General features: G+C 36.2%; 1 protein-coding gene across 1 annotated transcript in view; it reads left to right on the top strand.

Annotated features, from left to right (window-relative positions):
- Window positions 1–17745, top strand: part of fat2 (FAT atypical cadherin 2) — a 95318-nt gene that overhangs the window by 16371 nt on the left and 61202 nt on the right. The window contains exons 3-6 of the mRNA XM_044126708.1: window positions 263–574; window positions 11221–11279; window positions 12119–12430; window positions 13743–13953. Coding sequence (XP_043982643.1) covers window positions 263–574; window positions 11221–11279; window positions 12119–12430; window positions 13743–13953 — 894 coding nt within the window. The remainder of the gene's footprint in view (window positions 1–262; window positions 575–11220; window positions 11280–12118; window positions 12431–13742; window positions 13954–17745) is intronic.

The raw sequence follows: 17745 nt of genomic DNA, 5'->3' as shown, positions 1-17745 counted from the left end.
TACCTGTTCTCTTTTTTTGTTGTTTTATTGTTTATTTTTGAGTTCTCACCCTGTGTGGAGTCAGTTTAAACCGACAGTTCTTCATATGGCCTTTGATGGACTGATGTTTAAATTAAGTATTATTATGTTAACAGTTTTGTCCAAATTAGTTAGCTCAGAATGGTAAAAGTTCTCTTCCCCTCCTACTCCCAGAAGAAAGACAAATAAAGAATATTTATCGTAAAACGGATTATAATGTTTTCAATCTTTTCGTGCTCTTCAGGTGTGATTCGTACAGCAGAAGAGCTGGACCGAGAGACGGTACAGCATTACTGGCTCTCTGTCTACGCCACAGATCTGGGAACTGAACCTCTGATCTCCTGGACTCATGTCTTTCTGGAGGTTCTGGACGTTAACGACAATGCTCCAGAGCTTTCCCGGCCGGTGTATTTTGCATCTGTCCAGGAAAATGTGGATAAAGTGACCTCAGTTATTCAGGTGTTGGCCACAGATCTGGACACATCCTCAGAGGGGAAGCTTTCCTATCAGATGCAGGAATCTCACAAGACATATTTTGACGTGGATCCAAAAACAGGTAAAAACAATTCAAAGAAAATATATGCTGCTTCTTGTAGAATCACTGTTTTCTTAGGGGTTGTTTTCTCTATGATCTTATTAGATAGCAGGTCTTTTCCACAGGTATGTTAAGGTCTAGACTTGACCAGGCCAATACCAGGCCAATTTTTTCTTTTTCAAGCAGAAAAACAAGCATTCTTTGCCTGCTGTGTATGGGTTCATTGCTCAAGTTTAAGCCAAGTTTTAATTGTCGGATAGATAGTTTTATGTTTAACTCATAGTTGGTAGCTTATGGTTAGCTCCTTGACGTCCAAGTCATTTACAGACAATAAAAGACCATACATATCATCAACCCTTGATCACATAGAATATCGGGTTGAAAAAAGTGTTTGTGTTGAAATACTCTTTTGAGTTGGTCTTTTCTGTCCAAAGAAGATTATTCCTAATGTGGTGTGATTCATTCCAATGCACCAACCTAAGTCATGTTGACATGCTGTTAGAGAAAATATGCTTTGCCTTTATCTATTTTAAAAAAGTTGTTCTTATACCCTCATTTCAAGTTTTCTTGCCAGAAAATTGGACCATTCTAAGAGGTCTTGTGCTTTTTTTGTTGTTTCTTTGAGCATTGTAGTCATTCGTCTGACTGTGGGTTGAATTTGCTAGGAAATCCAAACCTATGGAGACCAACAACTGGTATATTGAATAGTGAACTGCAGAATCAATTTACTTTGTTTGGAAAGTAAATTGTCTTCTCATATTGAAGACAATGCGGCCTTTCCAGTTAGGCATTGCGTTAACACACACCTGCTTGGTCCAAAGCAACAAATTGAGGTGGTCCCACTGATGATGATCTGTAAATCAATAGCATTTAATTTGCATCATCTGGCTGCTACTTCTATGACAACAGCTAGGGAGACGTTTCTCACATAAATTTCCAGTGTGGTGTTGCTTTTCTTAATAAATAATGTTGATAATGTTGTAATCTGTAGTTTGTTTTAGTCTAGCTGAAGTCTTTTTATTGTTCTGATGTATCCTGAAGTATGCCCTAGATTTAAAAGATTTTGTTCTTTCTTTCTGTTCTTGTATTATGCATTTATTTTCAGCTCTGAATATATTCTTGGACTCATGTTTTCCTGAAAAAGAAGAAAATGAGTTTCAAGGAAATCATTATTTCCATTAATAAAAATATTTGCATGCTGCCATTTTGTATTACATTGTAAATCAAAATGCTGTTGGTTTGGTTAAGTTGGCTCAAACTTTAATTTTTATTGTTGGGTCTCTTAGATATAGGTAATCATAAATAGATAGATGGGTAAATAGGTATGGTTTATTTTTACATTATAAAGAAAAGTTATTTATCTAAAAGGTTTTTTTAGGTTAACTCACTATATGCAGGTTTATTTCCACTGTAGTATGAAGGGTGTAAATGGATCATGTTTCAATTTCTATCAATATATTGCATATGCAGTTTAAGCAAAATTATAGGCCTCCTGTTTTATGAATAATTTATACCTTTACTAACATTTGCTTTATGCTCAAAAGACATCTCTCACAGTTTCAGCACATCCCCAAGGCAAGTTTCACATTTTGATTCAGGGGTTAGTCTTTACAAAGAGCTGTAAAGACTGGCAAGAGTTTTATTATTTACAAGAAGGTCTGTTGAAAAGTTTCTGTTTGTACAAGTCTGAGCAGTGCAGGTAGGCGTGTCACAGAGACCAAAGCTGAAATTAAAACTGGGAAGCAAATAAAATACCAGTTTCTTCTAAACTTACTGCTTCATGACTTTGATGGAGAAGTGAATCCTTTAAAAAAAGTAGCAGTAAACCCTTAGTATCTGTACAAACTCTTGACAGTTACAACCCAATTACCTGGTGAGGTCTTTGATGTTCAGGCGAAGGAGAGCACCATGAGCACTGACATTACAAGCTACTACAAGTCCTGTCCTCCTCCTATTATCTGCTGTGCTGTTTGTCCACACCCTAAGGCTAATATACTGAGGGATTACAGAAAGAGAAGGCCAGTTGTGTTGAGAAGGAGACAGGCCGAGCTGTAGGTGTCGAAACAGCCCCGCTGTGTCATACCAGGAAAGGCCTTTTTTTGTCTGAGCGCAGCTGTATTTGATATTCACTTACTTGTAGATGTGAGAACAGAATAGAGTGTTTTTGGTTGAAAGCGTTCATTGTGTTTCTGTGTAATTCTGTATCCTGAGGATTTTCTAACGTCAAGTCTGGTCTGAGATCATTTAATTGGATCTGACCCAAAATCTCTGTGGAAAAGCTACTAAACTAAAACTTTCACTCTAACTTCTGAGAAGAAGTCTTATAAAATGCTGTCTAAAGTGTAAACACCTTTGTTAAAATGCAATGTTTTTGTAGAGTAAAAACAAACCCAAGGCATTAATAATACGTTTAATTTTACCCTTGTCAATGCCTTTAAAAAATACATACTCTTTGAACATTTAGGAATTTTGTCATGTCACAATTAATTTATCTGCAAAATAAAAACTATTTTATTTTTTTCAAATCTAAAACTTATGATATGCACTTCTGTTTTGCTCGTCTTATACTGATCGCACTAGCAGTACCTGCCTTCAGATGTCACCTAATTAGCAGACAGAGTCAACTGTGTGAAATTTAAATTAAGTGGAAATACAGCTGTTCCGTAAAGGACAGAAAGAATCACCAATGTTGGAAAACATTGGTGATTAGAGAGCATAATGGACACCAAGGAACACAGCAGAGAGGTCAGTTCAGAAAGTTAAGAAGACAGTAAAGGACAGTAAAATGAGCTTTAAACGTGTCACAGGGAGGGCTCTGTGCAATCTGTTATCTTTAAATTGGAGAGATTATGACACAACTCCAATCCTACAAATACTGACCATCCCTATGGTAAAACATGGTGGTGGCAGCATCATTTTGTAAAACTACTCCAAAAGTTGTCAGAAGAGTGACTAAATCAAGTGGACCACCTGCTGAAACTTACTTTAAAAGCAACAGATATGATGAAAGCAAAATGTTCCCAGATTGACACTATTGTGTTTGGTTTGGCATAAAAAATCTACATTCATCTGCTCAGTTGCCATGAAATCTAGGTTTTCTGACATGGAAAATAACTAAAAATGAAAGTTATTAACACCTTATTATTACATCCACAAATGTGAATAAACTACATGAATTTAGGCAGGTACTGTCACTATGAGTGAAATAAATGTTCTGTTGAAACAGGATCTTTGGAACAAGATCCACCTTGTCTTATTTTCACAGATAAACCACCTATTACTAATGCGTGGGGTGAGTTGTGCAGAAACCTCTCATGTTCTGACAGGATAAAAATGACTCACATCTAATGCTTTTGATTAAGAAGCATATTTTATGCAGCAGCATTGTCTGTTGGTTTCAGCCAAGAATTACGTTTAGTGTCAGGCAGGAATGAGTTGTGCTTTGAAAGAAAAATGAAACAATTATCACACATTAAGTTTTAATAATCAAAGCTGCTGCTTCATAAGAAAACTGCTTTGGTATAGGTGTAGGTTTCATTATTTGATAAAGCAGTTGTGCACTGGCAAGGCCAGACAAGTATGGAATGTACCTATTTCATTAACATTTTGAAACGCTATATAACTTTTAAAAAAGTTTATGATTCATTCACTGATAAGGTGTGAATTTTGATGCATTTTTGTATCTGACATTTGATACATAAGCCCACATAAAGGTGAATCTCTCATCCTGTGCTTTCTTGTCAGTAACCTCATGAAAAGACCCATAGCACATTACCAACTGTAGCTTCATGGTCCAAAAACCGTTTAGGTCAATTTTCCGGCAACACATTGGTGTACTTTAAATATACACTGCAACTTAGTGGTATTTCAGTTCATATTCTTATTTCTGTTGCCACATAACTTTGTCAACAAATGTGTAATAAGCTACTGAATACTAAAAATAATAAATTTCCTTTTCTGGTGGAGTTTTCTAAGAAAAACAAATATTATTTTCTCAGGATGGCTACATAGTCTTTAGGGTGTACAATCAAAACCTCTACTATGCTACTCTGGCTTATTTTTCACCACAAAGCAAATATAGATTAACAAATAAAATAGGTACACATTGAGAATTTTGTTAAGTTTCGACAAACAAAAATATCTCTTTTAATTCATCACACTTTCATAAGGACATCATTGGGGAAAGCATACATTCCTTGCTCAAGTTGAGATTAGATTATTTTTAAATATCTTTTTTAAATAATTTTTGCTATTAAATAAAATTTTTAAGTTTTTAAAAACGTAAGCCACTTTTTAAATGTCTGCTCATTTTAACTACGCAAACGAAAATCAGCTTATATTTTAATTTAATAGTTTGTATTTTAAATGAAACAATTGAATAGCTCCTTTTTTGGTTTTCAGCACTGATTTCTGGTGAGATAATGTTATTGCTACAACATCCAAAAACTCCAAAGTCAAAATGTGAGAAACTCAAGTCTTCCCTCAAAATGAGTGTTAACAACAAGACAAGACATATTAACCAATACTGTGAAACACCATAAACATCTCAAAATAACCTGTGATCCATGTTTATACACATTTTTCAAAGGAAAGGCAGTCAAAATGCTCATTGTTTATTGATACTTGAAAAATCGAATACTTTCAGGTAGATATGCTTCCTGTCCTGGCCACTGTATCATGGTGACTCTTCACCAGCTGAATATGGATGCTTTCAGTTACAGGAAATGGCACAGAATTTCTTTTTATTATTATTATTATTATTCCCATAAACAACTCCACACCACTCTTTAAGCATGGCTTAGTGGGTGCAATATGTAGTGTTGTAGTAGTCGACACCGGTCTTGGTCTCGAGACCACTTTTGATTTTTTATTTATTTAAACACAACTGTGAAATTATGACTAAATTGAGAGGCATATTGTCCAGTAATAGTGTCTCGCTGCATTAATTATAAGAAATCTGATTCAGAAGCTCAAAGAAAGGTAGGCTCTATACAGACTATATCTGCGATTCTTCTGAAATAATGATATTGCTTAAATTTATTTTAGCCCTAAGTATTTAATGACTAGGTGTTTTTATGGGAATGTGAATCTTTCAGATCAATGTAAGAAGTATTTTTGATCGTATTTCAAATCTTATTGTGTCATGTAGCGCAGGGCGCTGGTCTGGGTCTTGACTTCGTCTAGACCTGTCTCATTCTTGATCTCAACTTGGTCTCGGACCCTAAAGTCTTGGTCTTGTCTCGGTCTTGATACATTCTGGTCTTGGTCTTGGGTTAGGTGGTCTTGACTACAATACTAGCAATGTGGAGTAAACATGCAATTGAAATCCAGAATTTCTTTGAAAACATAGTTTTTGACAGCTTTATAATAACAAAAGTTGGTATAGTTAATTGATAGTCACACTATGAACTAACTGACAGAATGATACAGAAAAAAATGGGTAGAAAATCACTCAGATATTTAATACATAAAAACAGTAAATAATAAAGAAAGAGCCTGTTAAAAAACATTTTAAATATTAAACTTGAAAGTAAATTGAAAATTAAATTTGAAAAGTTTTAATAATTTGCATATTGAAAGAATAAAGCAGCTTAGATGTGACTTAATTTTAATAACTGATATTTCCGGATTAGTTTTTCTGATTGGAATTAAATTATTACTTCTATTATTATTATTATTATTATTATTATTATTATTATTATTATTATTATTATTATTATTATTATTATTATTATTATTAATAAATTATTAATACATTTCACATACCATCTTGTCAAAGAATTATACCGTTGTCTGCTTAAGATGACAATAACAACATTTCTAATAAATCCAATATTAAAGTTTATGATAAAATGTACAAAACCTTGTGGGATGAACTTAGCAAGTTTTAATGGCCTCTTTACTGTCATGGGGATGAAATAAGTCCCAGGCGTTTCAGCAATAAAAAATATCTGCTCAATTAGATAGTGTAAAATCAAAGTCCTTTTGAAATCTGGGAAGACTGTTAAAGTTGTTCTGTGGTTCAGTTTAAGAATATTACAATAGTTCATCTTGTCTGGTGTAGACATGAGATGACACCTGTGACACGACCAAACCAGCCTGGGCTGATTAGTTCTCGCAGAACAAATGTGCTCCGCCAGTTGCCACGAGCCGTACTCTTGAACCTCTTGAAACTCTCACAGGATATCATGTTTAATGGGGAGCCCACTCCACCTTTAACATGCACCAGAAGACGTCCTCAAGACTCTCCAGAGACCAATAACATTTTGCCATATGTCTAATGTTATTGTGGAGGCCTCAATCCAGTGTGAGGAGTGTCTTTTTAAAAAATGTCTTAACGTTATTTTCTTAGATTTTTTTATGTGCAGCGATATCTGGTGAAAATTTTCAGGTAATATAAAATGGAGAAACAATGTAGTGTCTTTGTGTTCTGGATGACATCCAGAAATATCTGTAGAAATGTGGCTGAAGAGACAGTCAGCTCAGATGAAGGCCAAGATACAAACAAAGACTCTTATTACAAGTTAGACTCTTATTACAGTATGTCCTTGCTTTTGAAACTCCCACGAATACTTCACAGAACGGCAGTGTGCTTCTCAGATTATACTATGAGAACATTCAGAACTTTTATAAGTTGCTATTTGATCTACTAAAGTTTAACGTTTTTACTGTTCTGGGTCTTTCTGAATTAGATTGTCCGGATAGTTTTGTACTTTATGGGGAACAGCTCCTCAGTGCTTCTACTGAACTGAAGATTTTATTCACACCAACTGCTTATGCTTTTGCATTAAACAGTTAGTGTCAGATGCTTCTGATCACCTTGTTTGGCAATATTTCCTCATGGTCACTAATTGGGCATTTTATCACTGGCCATGTTTGAAAATTGAGAACAATTTTCCAGGTGATATATTGCATGTATAGCTCTGAGATTTAAACATGGCAAAAACTGCGTAAAGTTCACATTGTGTTTGTGAATTAATCTTCAAACAGTCTGTGTGTTGGAAATTACTGCAGTGAATGTACAAATTCTGCATTAAAAATAGGGTGTTTTGCTTCAGATCAGATAACAGTCAAGCTGTGAATGTTTTATTGCTCAGGGATAGCAGCTCAGCATTGTTCTTTTTAAATCGCTCTTTCCTGCAGGCAGCAATGATTCCTGCTTCATCTCTTTTCAGGCACTTGTTTACCCGCATGACTGGATTTGCATACATTTGTAATTGAGGGATTTCTGCATTCTCAGCTTAACATAGAGTTTCCCTTTTCAAACTAAGAGGAGTGGATTTAGACACCTGCTCTGCAGTCTTAAATCACCGAAACGATACAGGTATTAAAAGGAAGAGAAGCGGCAATTTTGGAGCTGCAGATGAGTTGTGAACTGACAAAGAAAGATGAGGAAACAAACAAACTGGGCGCTGACATGTCAGACAGCGCTGTTTATCTTCACGTGGTCCTGACAGGCCTTCAGTGCCACTGAGTGAAAACAGGCAATGTGGGAGAGATGAAGCTTTACCCCCAATTCCCATGTCTTTCCTACTGAGAGAAACACACTTTCTCATGTGGCCCACCTGTCTTGTTGTTGTCCTCTCAGCTGGGCTTGTCTCACTGTCGTAAAAGGGCCGAATGACTCTCTACAGGGCCTTTCACTCCACTTTTGACCCCTTAAACATCCCTTCACATAACAATGCCTGCACCTCATTTGGCGCTGTCTGACCAAACACTCTCTAAGGGCAGCTGTTGATCCTGACATTTTGTCTGTCTGCATTTGCAATTCAAACAGCCGAGTGCTGCAAAGACGTCAAGGTTGTTTTCCCTGTGTATTCAGTTTGAATACTTCTCTAACATTTGAACAATGCATGTCATTCCAATCGTCATATTTTTTAAGAATTCTTTACAACTGCTCTTAATAGGCAGCTGAGATTTGTTAGAGAGTATTAGTGAACAAACAGCAAAATAAAGACCCAGGAACACCCCTGCCAGGTCTTGGAGATGTTTTAGAGAGATGTTCACAGCAAGGTTACAAGTTTATATATCAATATTTCAAGGTTTGAATAAAGTGAAATTTAAAGTGAAATTTGGGTGTTAATTTAGAGTGAAATTAACACCCAAATAAAAATTTTCTTGGTTATGAACTGTCTAAATAGGATATTTAGAATTCTGTCTTTATGCTTTTGTATAAATATTGACATTTTTGTACAATTAGTTTAGTTCAGTGTTTAAAAATGTGGAAAAAGACAGGTTAAATTCCTGGTATGTAAATTATTGTGATGAAAAATAAAGATAAGAAAGAAAAAAAAAATAAACAGATAACATAAAACTAAAATCTGAGATTAAACAGCTTTAATTATCCATAACTTATTGTGCATGTCATACTTGTTTAGAGAGAGAACAGAAGTGGTAAACATTCCTACAGTGATCGCTATTGTTCTCCTAAAAATTGCTCTGAGAGTGGGAGCAAAGTTCAAACCCTGCCTCTGTCTCCTTCTGTTGGATTATCAGTCCGGGAGTAAGTAGCGGAAATTGTGAGACTGACTCCTCTAACCTCATCTTCCCTAGAAAATGTAATAGGGAAGACAATTTCTGAAGCAGTTCAGATAAATTTTGTTGATGGATTAAAGTTCCCTCTGTGTTTCCTGCCAAAGCCATCTGGGCAGCGTCCCTGCAATGGTTTCACATTTTTCGTCTGCTTGCCGTCTCTTATCAGTTGATTTACTAAACACCTCATTTGCAGAGAAATTGTGAAAATGAAACCACTTGTTTGGTTCATGTCCTTCTTTAAGAAAGAGACATTTTTACTAACATATTCAAGAAATAACATTTTCCAAAGATGCTTTTTTTGTCTGAATCAATCTTGAATCAAAAAATGTTTCATTATGAAGACAACATTTTACATAACTGTATTTGTTTTAAATATCTTTACATATTTTAAAGGCTTGAGAGTCATTAACTTCTTAAATTGTTAAATTTCATGTACAAGCAGTTGATGGATATTCAGTGAGTTTGAGCTAAACTCACTTAATCTAGATGCCGAGTTTACTTGAAATGTTCTATAGTGGTCTGTAGAGATCTGCGGAGTTTACAGACTACCATACACATAGAAACGTAAGCTAAGGTGCCAGCAGTTCATTAAGACTACAACATTTAAGATGCACAGTTTGGGGAAAAAATCTAACTGATGTCCCATGTAAAAATTTAGCTACATAACTCTTGCATATCACAAGTCAACCTCAACAATGCATATGAAATTGAGAGAGAAACAATTATTTTATTTAAAGGATGCATATTTTCATCTTAACGTTTCTTTTGTAATTGTTTAGATCTTCAAGCTGAAGCTAGTTTTATGATTTCCACATTCAAAATTGAGAAATATGGAAAAATAAATGATCAAACCCAAAACACAAGCGCATCAGTGCATTAGCTTGGAAACGTAACAAACTGGCACTCCATAAATTTTAAGCCGCTCCGTGAGCCTCGTCGGTCTGTATTTCTCCACAGTGGCAATTTTACAGAAACACAGGCCTGTCTACAATTAGTATTCTCACAACAAGATGTTTGAACAAAGTCACTTTCAGCTCATACACATATGGAGTGAAAATTGCTTAGAGAGAGTAGCTACTGATTTAATAACATCTTTGGACATCACACATTTGACACACAGTAAAAAAACAATTTTAATAAAATAATACTTTTTCTTTATGCCCATATGCTCACAATATCCGCTGCTGAATCCTTGCCCAAGTTATTTGTACTGGCTGGCCGTGGTTTGTCTTTTTGCATCATATTGGGGAACCAAGTTTCTGATTGTTTCACAATCCCAGGGCACAAGAAGTTTGTTACAGGAGAAACTGATTTTGGTTGGCGAAAAGAAATACCCTTTTTTTCTGTTGTTTGTGCTTAGTTCATCCACATTTCCTGCTTTGAAAGTGCTCTGTCAATTTATTTTTTGTCTCCAATAGGGGGGAAAAAATAAAGTTCCCCTATTGATGGGGAACCTTATTTGACATATTCAAATTAAAAAGGCTTTTCTTGTCAAGGAAACATTTCTTTTGCTGTTTATAATATTCATATAATAGCCACTTGGAACATCTATTAATTAGAGGGAGGCACCTATAAACTGATACAAAATGCTTTTGGACTCACTCTAAAATGGAAATGTCCTGACATGTATTAGTTCTCTGCATTTTAAACAAGGATTTTTTGGAAAATGTAAATACATAAATTTAAAAAAAATGTTTTTTTGTTTTGCAATATTAAATAGTGAGAAGTTTCCAGACATTGTAGGTACAGATGTTGTTTAATCATCTATGTGTGGAAGTGGATCTCTGGTTTTATTAGTGTTACTCAAATGTTTCCTTTTGTGTCCGAAAATGGTGCTTGCCTTTATTTTTCTCTTCTCTAAAATACAAACATGACCTTTAAACCTAAACAGATTTTTATTTCGCGCTTAAACAAACTTTAAGGCAAACAAACATGAATGTTTTGCATAAGAAAACACAGTAACCATAAAATAAACTGTGTTTACTCAGGTGTGATCGGCTCTGTTTTTCTGCCCCAGTCCAGACACAAATGTGCACATATAATTTTCACCTGTCTTTGTTTGTTTAGGTGTAATTTCCACTCTCACTCTTCTGGACTTACACTAACCACCCTAATTGTGTCTGTATTTGCAGGTGTTATCAGCACACACTCTGCTCTGGACCGCGAAGAAAAACCCGAACACAGCATCGAGGTCAGACTCCCATGAACATTTTCAGTATCTTCAAACCTACACTAAAATCCTGCTACTCTGTAATGCATTGAGGTACCACAGTATCAATAAATCCATGACACACTATTTTCTGCAGACTGTTAAAGGCAAGCTGATGCTTTTCCACAGAAAAGCAGCAGGCTTGTGTGCAGAAAACATGGCACCCAGTTGGAATGTTTTAATCACACCTGCAGGGAGGTGTGATAGCAGCAACAGATCATTGTTTGAATTCATCGAGGTGTCCTTTTAAACTCACTTAATATTCAGCAGCACACTCTGAAATCAATCAGAGTAGACCATTTCTACTCACAGGAACACCAGATGTTCAAGCTGACTTTTCTCGATTGGAAATATCTTTACTTTTAATATTGATCTTGAGCTTTTGAGTTGGAAAACGGCTAAGTGACTGATTAATCCTCCATATCAATGTTTTGGCTCTGAAATTAGACATTCTACTTTTTTTGTAACTTGATTACTTTTATGCAGCAGATTAATGAGTTAAGCAAAGAATATTCATTGAGGCTTAGTGCTACACAAATAAGATGATGATTAAATTAATCTATATTGGTACCAGTATTTACCAGGTAACAATTTAATATCCAAATGTTTGGTAAATATTCTCATCTTTTTGTTAAATCTAATTACAAATTAGCATAGTAATACTGCACATTGCAAATATGAAAAGAAATAAATCAGAGCATATAAAAAATTCTAAATAACCAAAGAACCAAAAACATGAAAAGTTCTATCTAATTTAACAATTTAGGTTTTAAATTTGAACAAATATCAAAACATTAAACCTAGCTTTTCTTCTCTTTCAGGTAATTGTATCAGACAACGGATCTCCACCTTTGCAGTCTACTGCCACGGTTGTCGTCCAGGTCTTGGACACCAATGACAACCGGCCGAAGTTCACAGACAAACTTTTCCAAGTCAAAGTGCTGGAACAGCGCAAACGTGATGGCAAACAGGAAATCTGCAGGATGGTCGCACGAGATGACGACGAGGGCTCTAATGCTGACATCACCTACAAGCTTCAGGATGGCGCCGATGAGCGATTTCACATCAACCCGCTGACTGGAGTGGTGACATCACAGGGGGATTTCTGGCCAGGGAACTACAGCATTCTCACAGTAGGTGTCCCATGTTGTTTGCATTGTTAGGAATTTCATAGTGTGTGAGTGTGACTTTCAGAGTACACTGCCTTAAAAAAAATACACTTTTTCAAATTTTATGTTTCAACCACAACATGGTTGTATTCTACTGGGACTTGATGTCGCAGGCCAACAGAAAGTAGTGCTTATTTGGGAAGTGGACACACAATGATACATGACTGTCAATCGCTTTGTAAATTAAAATGTGAAGGTCTCCAACCTGATATTAGAGAGCAATTTAACCCCATTCACTTTGAAACCACTAAATGTCTTTTATTGCAGAAGTCACATAATTTATAAATCTGATTTTATGCATTTTGGTTAAGCATTATTTCCTTCCACTTCAATATGAGATCCAGGGTCATTTTCAAACTGTTACCTGTTAACACTATCAACAAAGGTCTGTGTATTTCTTAACTTTTTATGCATTCAAACACTGTAGCAACAATTTATCCAACAAAGGTTAAAGTCTGTGAGCAAAAGATGCTATGAGATGCAAACTTTCACAATTAGAACAAGTTTTTTAGTTGATTATTCTGACACTGAATACAGAAGTTTTAGGAAATTGAGTAAGAAAAGGCATAATTACACAGGTATAAAAACCTTAAAAGCTTCTTGTCATCAAGTCAGCATCAGTGTTTACATAGATGCTGAGCGTAAAACAACAGAAAGTTGTTGTCTTTTCACTTTACATAACCAACAAAAAACTTCTGAATTTTACGTTTTTAGAGTTTTAAGTGTTTTATGTGAAACAGCAGCAAATCTACTGTTATCTTGCAATACGTCCACTAGATGTTCAGTACCAGTGAGAATTTTTTAAGGTTTACATAAGTATGGTAATGTAATAGAGACCCATGATTTACACTTTCCTTAGATACTTACAGTAACAAAAATACAGAGAATTGCTTTATTTCTAATTATCGATGCAAATTTTGTAGCGATAACTGGCTGCTGTAATTTAACATTACAACAACTACATTTTCAATAACAGCATAATTTGTTTATATGGGATTATCAGATATCAGCATGTGCTGACAACAGGTGTTTAATGGTGGTAAACGATTTAGGTTAGATTGTAAGTAGAAACATTGGCATTAAATTAATTATCTCCAGATGTCTCCACAAGGACAGGATTGTTTCTCAGAACTCCTCCGAGTTCTCAGTTTCAGTTAATAAAAAAACAATCCTATTCATCATCCAAATATTCATTTTTTAAAATCTTTTTCTTGTCCACACAGAATGAGACTAAGTCAATTTGTAGTGTGAAAAAACTTTTTCTGTACCTTTCTAGATCAAAGCCACCGATCAGGGTGTCCCCCCTCGCTCATCCACAACTCGACTCGATATTGAGTGGGTCCGCCGTCCATCACCATCCAGCAAACCAATCACGTTCGAAGAGCCTCACTTCAACTTCGCTGTCATAGAAACAGAACCTGTCACTCACATGGTGGGCATCATCGCAATAGACTCACATCTCGACTTCCTGCGGTACAACATTGTAGGTGAGTGGACAGACTTAGATTCTCAGCAGAGTACTGATCAAAGCAGCAGGACTGATGAGAAAAGCAGAATGAACTTCGAGTTCTGATGAAGAGTAAGCATCTCAGATATGAGGCTAATGATCACTAAAAGAAAACAAGGTTTTAAAATACTATTAGTATTTATTTCTACAGGCTGCTAAATTTGACAAGAAAGAATAGAAAACAAACTGCATGAAGCTCCAGAAACAAGCATGCACTGATCACCGAGTAATGGCTCCTCATAGATCACATCGAGTCTCTCCGACTCTGGCTCTGTGTGACATTAAACTCCTGCGACTGGAGGGAATTTATATTTGGCATTCAGCGTATTGCAACTTCCACCAGAGTGCTGACTGTTAGATCTGTGGTTTGGGCTGCAGAACACAAACAGCTCACAATCATCATCCATCTTTATGAACAGCCTTATAATGTGATGTAGGATATTTTCTAAAGGTCAGCAAAGGGCTGCAATGCTAAGTAATGTTGGTACCTAAGAGTGAAAGGAAGAAAATCAACTTTTACTTCACTGCTTCCAGGAGTTATTGTGGTACTTGTATTTATTTTTTGTATTTAATTTGAAGTTTAAAACTTGTGGGATTTCTAGAGCTGTGGACAGAAGAATACTATGGAACCATTGCAAAAAAAAAAAAAAATATATATATATATATATACTAGGTGCTTTGTGAATGGGATAGTAGGTTTTAGAAAGTATTAACAGCAGTGGTGATAATAATTAGTTTTTTTTTTCCCACAGAATAAATGTGCTCAAAGTAAGGTTGGATTTTTTTATTATTTGGTGCAAGATTATGCTAGTGCAATAACAAGATTTTTGCATGTCTTTAATAGGTATACAAACTAAAGCTTTTAAAAACTTTTTAATATTTCTGTGATATTAATATAGATTACTATAATGCATGTGTTTTGAGATTATACTAACTGGAATTATGCATTTTATATGTAAAGATAGCCAAGGTTTTTACACTGCAAGTATACAATTTGTAATTTATGTCTTCTCTCCTCTTCCTGCTGTTCTATGCCTCAAAGGAAGTTAATCTTCTGGCTTATTAGTTTCTATAACTTTTCTTCTTGTAAGGTTTAGGCTTGATTATTTTTAGTCCAGTGAAAAGACTCTGATGCTCATCATTAGCCAACAACTAGCCCAGCTCTTCATAATAGTGTCAGTGCATGAGTTTGTTTTTAAAAGCCATATTCCGGTTTACAGTACTGGCCTGCAGGTACATCTATTATCGTAATAACATTCTTTTGTTTCTATTTTATTTGTGGTTTTTGCTTGCTGGCTTAACATCCTGCTGCCTCTGTGTGCTGTCTGACAGAATCAGGTCAGAGTGACTTTAGCTATTTCTCTGCTGTTAAAAACATGGCCCTTTCACTGTAAAAAGCTTTTAAAAAGCAGATTTATAAAGCGTCAGGATTTTTTCTTTCCCGCAGTTAAAGCACTTCATCCAAACAGTGTGTCTAATTGCACTCTGTTGCTGGTATGTCCTGGCTCCAAGCTGAGAACATTCTTTGAAAAGACATTTAGGAACAAACGCTGGACCATAAATAGGTGAAAATGACAGAATATTGCCTTCAAAAGGCTTTGATAGGGTTGGCATTTTGTTTATTCTTTTCATAGGACGGTTCATGCATTGAGCACTTTAATTGAATTTTCTTGAAAATTGGCTTATGATGGTGGAACAGAGCGATGTATAGGTAAAGAGGAGAAACAATGGGTCCTTGTGTCCAGCTGTATCACCAGGTAGTTTATCTCTGTGAGAGAAAATCAGCAGTAATCCTTGTCTCATCAACTGCCAAGTCACTATAGGGGAAAGATTTGCGATCTGCCCTCCTTCTTCTCGCCTTCCTTTGCCTCTTACTCCACTCTGCCCTGAACATTACTGTCATACACATCTTCTCAGAAAATGAAAGGTGTGAAAACCTTCCCAGCTAAAGTGGAAATGAGCCCTCCGGATATCTCCGGAAGTGTTTGTGAGAGCTGCTCTCTTTGAGCCTCACAGGAAGACGTTTTCATTTATCCTGCCAAGCAGGGCAGCGTGTGACTAGAAAAGGCCGAAAGCTCCTCCTGTTCGGTTTTCTGTGCAAAGCTCGACTGATGCCAGAACTCAGCAGATCACAACAAAGACTCAGTGCATCCCACAGAGGACACTCTGCTGCCTCCGAGCTGCTGACATTTGCAGCTGACATTTATTATGTCACAAAGAGAAGGCATCCTAATCATCCTGAGTGATACTGATAATCAGTATTATGTTACCAATATTAACATAAGTAAAGCAATTTTAACACACATAAAAAAGATATAATTTGGCACATGCTGCTATTAGCATATATACTTAAGTACTTTGGCAGTTTTGTGGAGTTAACAATTGGTCTAAGTTTTCCTGCTGAATTAACCATAAAATTCCAACAAAAGTCTAAGCTTTCTGAATTCCCCTGAATAGATGGAGATTAACTCTATTTTTCTGCTCTTAATGTCTACATACATTGAAATAAAAATACTCCAAATGGAAGGTGGAATTTATTTGTGTGTGAATTTGTTGATTTTATAACATGAGGGTAGTAATGAAATGCTAAAAGATAAAAAAAAAACCTTTTTGTATTTCGCTGGTCAGGGTCTGCAACTGCTTTGACTGTTTGGTTTTAAAAGTCGGAGCTGAAGTGTTTGTTGTGTTGCAGGATATTTGTGCTGTATCTCCTTACTACCTCTGGAATTATCATTTTTGGCCTGTCACCCATCACTTTAATCAGGCTACCTTCTCCGTCCCCCTCTTCAATTTACTTTTGTGCCACTATCACAACATGGTGGGACAGGCTGACATGTTTCTGTTTTATTTCACTGCGTTCTGATTGGTCGGTATTCATGTATCTCTGACCTTCATCTCTGCGTTGGCATACGAGGGATGTTGTGTCACAGGATTCGTCTCCCAGGCTGATATGATCCCGGATATATTGCCCTATTTTGCCTTCCTCCTCTCCAACAGCAGAACATTGATTCCTATCGCTGTTTTTTGGCAGCATGATAACTCACAAGGACAAATGAAGGCTTCCTTAGCTGTCAAAATAACTCTGACAGCACTTGTGAATGTGTAAAAATAATAGGTCTGTGACACAGAGTGGGATTGCAAGCATGGATGGTGATATGACTGTTTGTGGACGGATATGGGCCTCTGTCAGGTTCACTGGACTGGGGTACCTGCTGGGTTTGCTGTGGTCAATATGAGGGTCACGACCTGCAAAAACAGAAGGATTAATGTAATGTTGACAGACGCTCTAAGGGTGGAGGTCACAACCAAAAAGTAAAAATCATTTTGTTTTAAAGTGTTTTTCAGCCACATTTCTGTTCAGTTATTGAAGAAACATCCAGAGAAATAAATTGGAGATGAAGTCTGGGATCAGGTGTTTAAAGCCGGACTCAAGCTAAAAATAATTTATCACGTTTTCACTCCTGACCCTGACATCTTCTGCAGATGTTGGTTTTATTGGGGTTGTTAGACGTTTGAAATGATAGAAAGAAAACAATTTTTTTTTTACCCCTCCAGGGGTTTTTTTGTGGGCTCTGGTGTCCCTTATATGAAAGTAGGCTGACAGGAAAGAGGGAAGGAGAGGGGGAAAGACATGCAGCAAATATTATCAGGTCCAGGAGTCAAACCCGTGACATCCGCGTCGAGGTACAAGGCCTCCAAACATGGGTTGTGCTCTCCTCTATGCCACCACGGCACGCCCAAGACATTTCTTTTAATTTGTTTCTAATTGTGC

Source organism: Gambusia affinis, linkage group LG09 (genome assembly GCF_019740435.1).
Source record: "Gambusia affinis linkage group LG09, SWU_Gaff_1.0, whole genome shotgun sequence".
NCBI classification, from domain to species: Eukaryota; Metazoa; Chordata; class Actinopteri; order Cyprinodontiformes; family Poeciliidae; genus Gambusia; species Gambusia affinis.
The sequence above is the reverse complement of the archived record's forward strand: the minus strand, read 5'-3'. Positions and strand labels throughout refer to the sequence as shown.